This window comes from Ctenopharyngodon idella, chromosome 11 (genome assembly GCF_019924925.1).
Source record: "Ctenopharyngodon idella isolate HZGC_01 chromosome 11, HZGC01, whole genome shotgun sequence".
NCBI classification, from domain to species: Eukaryota; Metazoa; Chordata; class Actinopteri; order Cypriniformes; family Xenocyprididae; genus Ctenopharyngodon; species Ctenopharyngodon idella.
In genome coordinates this window covers 9764004-9769701 of record NC_067230.1, presented here as the reverse complement: position 1 = coordinate 9769701, position 5698 = coordinate 9764004, and the positions used below count along the sequence as shown (strand labels likewise).

Genomic DNA, 5698 nt, shown 5'->3' with positions numbered 1-5698 from the left:
CTCTGTACCCCATAAAAAACTAATACCGCCAGAGTTTATCTACAAAACAATAAAAGGGAAATTATACATATATCTTTATGACATGAAAGGTTCGTATTGTAAGTTATATTTTATTTTTACGTTTTAGAGCTATAAATACATCAATATTGTATGTTTCAGCACCTTTCTAAACGTACAAACACGTACGTTTTGTGTCTTTGAAGGTTACGTATTAATACCTACGTATTAACAATGAGACCAGGCTGACTATTTCTAGAAATAAGTTTAGGAACATCTTCACACACCAACATACCAAGCCGTATAAGTTTATTTTACTTTCAGAAGGTTCACAAGGTTACAATATGCCTGGGATATGTGGTGCTGTTAGCTGTTTTAACAGTCGTCAGAGAAACTGCAATTTTATTCGATTCCTAAGGAGTTAGATCGGCGGAATTGTTGGCTTCAATCAGAAGGGACCACACCAATGGCAGCCAAACAGCAATGCACAACATTAATAACTGCTGGGACTGTCATTTACATTATAATGAGAACACTATTGTAATAAAACGTTGTGAATTCTCTGTGTTGTTGTTTCAGTGTGTTGTTGTGGGAAGTGCGCGTCTGGAGTTAAACATTCTGATTAGCACATAACTTAGTTCAAGCTTCACTTGTGCATTCGCGTCATTTTGCGCAGATAAAACTCGTGATATTAAATTTATGTAGTATAAATATCTGATTAATCTCATAAAACATTAATAACTATGATTGGGACTGTCTTCTTATACATGACATTATAATCGTATATACGTTGTTCTTTGGGCTTAGTTGTGTTTCGGAGTTACAGGAAGAACGCATCCACAACAGGAGCTACATTATTGACTACGTTACTTAGTTCAAGTTCATCTGTGCGTGATTTTGTGCAAATACTAGTTGTATTATTATTTTTATTTTGTATAAATATCTGAATTATCTTATGTGTTCTGTTGAGTTAATTAACCTTCAGTTTATGGGTTTTGATTCTCTTCAGTTTCAGCATGCGCAGCTCAAACAATGATTAACAGTCAATGATTAACAGTCATTAAAAATGTTTACTACTACTGTAATATTAAAACTGTTTCATATTTTTTTTCAAAAACATTAATGCATTATTTTTAATTACTAGCACTTATATTCTCGTATTACTTTAATCAACACATGGTTTGATTAAAATAATTTCCTTATTGTCCGTTCGGAGGCTATTTAATTTTATTTATCCATGGCATATGCATTTTGTTTCTTTATAGTCTAAATAATGTTGTCAAATGACTTATTTGCATTTAGGTATTTTATTTATTTATTTATTTTTTGTTAATAACATCATATTAACATATTTTTTGGTAACACTTTCTCCGGTGTATGTTTCTCGTGGCATACTGTAGAAATGTCTTTAAGGGACAAAACACAGTTGGAGGAAATAAAATAAGGATCACGAACAATAACAGATTTTTTTTCTCAAACCATCTCATTTTGATAACAACATTGCTGTTTGAGCTAAGCGCGCTGAATGAACACCTGTAAACTGAAGCGCTTTGCTAGAAGGTTAATTAACTCAACAGAATACATCCTATATAGGGTAATTCATATATATTTTTACAAGATAAACATACTATTACAACTTATATTTATGTATATTATATCAAAATCATGCACGCATGAACTTGAACTAGTAACGTAGTCAGAAAAGCTCTTGTTGTGGATACGTTCTTCCTGTAACAACACGCCGAAACAGAACAACTAGAATTCACAACATTTTAATACAATAGTGTATACAATTAAAATATTATTAATACGACAGCCACAATCGTAGATAATGTTTTGTGTTGCTGTTTGAGCGCTGTGTTAGTTGCCATCTCGGACTCAAATATGGCGGCGGGCATAGCGGAAGTGACGTCTTTGAAACCCATGGATACAGAGCACATGATTATGAATAAATATGAATACTTATGATCTTGGCACAAAATTATAAACAAATATTATTCTTATATGTCAGTCAATGGCATGAACTGTTCTTTATTTTATCAAATAGGCTACACGATGCAATAATTTCTACAAATCTGGCTTCTGCTAAACATTTTAAAATGTGTTAAAATGAAATTGCTAAATCCATGTTAAAAATAGCAGACATACTGACATTCATGCACATTTTACCACAGCAGTTCTAACTGTACATCTTATCTATGAAGCTTCACATAAATTGTGCCGAATAGGACAAAGGTTTTTTTATTTCCACATGTTTTTGTCATTTCAGTCCATAGTTTAAAGGAGATATCATATCTTACAGCATCATAATAAAGCATCCCATATTAGGATGACCTAGACAACACCCAACTCCTATAAAAACCTTAGGTTTTGATGTTCGTCCTCACATTTTCTTGAGGTACCCCAGGTATGTACCCATCAGGGAATATCTATATTAAGAATTCAGCTTAAAACATTATTTATTGTAATTAACAAAACTGAACTTTGTTTCTTATAGAAAATTGGCAATAAAATGGGGAAGCTTTCACTTATAGCAGGTAAGAAATAATGTACACTTCAAAGTGGAATTTAAAGTACGCTAGTATGTTTTAGTCATTTACCTGATATTATTGCATATTCTAGGTTTTGGCTTGGTGCTCTGCCATGTTGGTGAGTCATTGAGTATTTATTAGATCACATAATCATATTTAACTTTTCTTTTTAAATGAAATATCTATATTTGATTGCAATGTTGAGAAGAGAGATGAGATATTGCAAGTGCATGTCTTGTCCTAGAGCTTCTTTGTGTATCCATAACCAGCTTTCTCCATGGAAATGGGCTGCTACTTCACCAACTGGTCCCAGTACAGACCTGGAATTGGAAAGTATACACCTGCAAATGTCGACCCTTTCCTTTGTACACACCTTCTCTATGCATTCGCAATGATCAACCATGCCAACGAGCTTGTCACATATGAGTGGAACGATGAGACTCTCTACAAGTCCTTCAATGAACTCAAGAGCAGGTATGTATTAGTTGAAATATCATGTTTAACACTGAAAACACAGCTGAAATTCTTGAATAATTTTTTTTTTTTTGGTGAGATTGTAAGATATTGTTTTTTACAAAACAAGTACCAAAAATGTAAGAAATTAACACTATAGTTATACACTCTAACATAAAATCAAAATATACTGTTACATATTATGGAATCCTAAAATATCTCCATCATCGTCACAGAAATCCCACTCTTAAGACTCTTTTGGCTGTTGGTGGATGGAACTTTGGTTCATCACAGTAAGTGTTCTGTGTTTTTTTGTTTGTCATATCATGATCATATATTTGAGCAGCAGTTAAATTGGTCAACTGAAATGCAATCCAAAATTCATTTCAGGTTCTCCATCATGGTGTCTGATGCAGCAAACCGTCAAACCTTCATTCAGTCTTCCATCAAATTCCTGAGAACTTACGGATTTGATGGTATGGACTTGGACTGGGAATACCCTGGATCAAGAGGAAGTCCACCTGAAGACAAACAAAGATTCACACTTCTGTGCAAGGTGGGTCCATTTGTAATCCAGTGTCTTTTAAACAAATATTGTAGAACATTTTCCTAACTTAAGCTCTTTTCATTTTTATTTATCTTTCTCTTCACAGGAACTTGTTGAGGCATATGAGGCTGAGGCCAAAGCTACTGGCAAACCTCAACTGATGCTGTCTGCTGCTGTAGCAGCTGGTAAAGACACAATTGATGCTGGATATGAGATTGCTGAAATTGCCAAGTAAGTATGACAACACTGAATCATGACATTTGCAAATTGGCAGAGCACTGAGGTGAAAATATGCAGTAGCATGAGATGTTTTAAACCTCTCCTAATTTTTGTCTCAGGTACCTGGACTTCATCAATATTATGACTTATGACTTCCATGGAACTTGGGAAAGAGTCACAGGACATAACAGCCCCCTGTACCAAGGCTCAAAGGATGAGGGAGAACTGGTTTACTTCAATACCGTAAGAAATGATTTACTGTAACACAAAGAAGGTGAAAACAAATAAGTAAACTAATTTTTGAATTCCTCCATTTTAAAATGATAACTCTCCTCCTCTTTCAGGATTACGCTATGCGCTACTGGAGGGACAACGGTACCCCTGTAGAGAAACTCAGAATGGGTTTCGCAACATATGGTCGCACATTCGTCTGACATCTACAGATACTGAAGTTGGAGCCCCAGCTAGTGGACCGGCTTCAGCTGGAACCTACACTCGTGAGGCTGGATTCTGGTCTTACTATGAGGTGGGAGATTTGGAAAAGCCATTTTGTGTGAATGGAATATATTCATTCATATTCAAAACTGTCTTTCGAACAATCTCAAAATCTAATACTCTCAATGTCTTTATAGATCTGTGGCTTCCTAGAGGGAACAACAATCCAGTGGATTGATGATCAGAAGGTGCCCTATGCCACAAAGAACGATGAGTGGGTTGGATTTGACACCAAGGAGAGCTTTGAAATTAAGGTACTTTTGAGTTTATACTGGAGTTGGATTTTGTTGTTACCATTTTTCAGCAACTGACTAACAACTCACTCTTTTCTTCTCAATTTATAGGTCCGTTATCTGAAAGACAAGAAATTTGGTGGAGCCTTCGTGTGGGCGCTTGATCTGGATGACTTTGCTGGACAGTTCTGTAATCAGGGAAACCATCCTCTCATGGGCCATCTGCGCAATCTTCTGGATATCGGTAGGAATATATTCACAAATCGTCTTTGCAAGACTGGTTGTATTTCAAGAAAAGAAAACAATAAAAATTAATGCTTAATTAATATGCTTTTTCCAGAATTGCCTCCAGTGTCTTCAACCACCACCCCCCAACCTGGACAAACAACCATAAAAACCACCCCAACTACCACCACCACTACCACCACCACCACCACTCATGCTCCAGGATCAGGATTCTGTAACGGGAAGCCAGATGGACTCTATCCTCACCCTGAAGACCCCAACAAATATTATAACTGTGCAGCAGGCACTACTTACATCGATAACTGTGGCCCAGGCACTGTGTTTGATGACAGCTGTAAGTGCTGTGCTTGGCCCAAACACTAAGTGATCACTATTGGAAAACCTTCTGAAAAACAACACACAAATGACACAAAACATCAACTATTTCACGTAAAGGAGCATTAGTGTAAACTGAACATATTTCTCGACTGTGTTACGTCTTCATTCCATCTGGGTGTAGTTTGTAAGTGAAAGTACCTCTTTTTAAATGACTCCTTTGTAAATCTGTTTCTTGTTCATTTTCTCCTTGCTTGGAAGAAATGAATAAACTGACTTGTCATCTGAGGTGAACTCCATGAAAATTGTATTTATTCATTTATTTTTGTTGCAATACACTGCTCCACAATCATAACTTAAAAACTCACTTAAATTTAAAACAACACTCAAAATCAAACATTTATCAAAGCAAAGCAGCAAATAAAAAACACAGGCTACATAGGCCACTGGATGCATGATTGAATAAGTTGAGTCATTGTTCGATCGGTGTGAAGTACAGTTTCATCATAAATTAATTTTGAATGGGTTTACAGTGATACTGTTCCATTATTAATGAATAACTATACAGGAACAAATGGGTAAAACGGTAGCCTTTTAATATTTTAATAACTGCTATTAACTAATAAGAAATTCTGATTAATGAATTACTAAGTAATAACCTT

The 5698-nt window shown here is 35.4% G+C and overlaps 1 protein-coding gene across 1 annotated transcript; it reads left to right on the top strand.

The window, feature by feature from the left end:
* Window positions 1–2494: 2494 nt before the first annotated feature.
* Window positions 2495–5324, top strand: LOC127522931 (acidic mammalian chitinase-like). The gene is given in 12 exon segments (XM_051913302.1): window positions 2495–2534; window positions 2620–2646; window positions 2798–3002; window positions 3218–3274; window positions 3372–3537; window positions 3635–3759; window positions 3867–3990; window positions 4092–4173; window positions 4176–4273; window positions 4380–4496; window positions 4587–4719; window positions 4816–5324. Coding segments are annotated over 12 exon segments (1428 nt in total). The 5' UTR covers window positions 2495–2509; the 3' UTR covers window positions 5085–5324.
* Window positions 5325–5698: the final 374 nt, after the last annotated feature.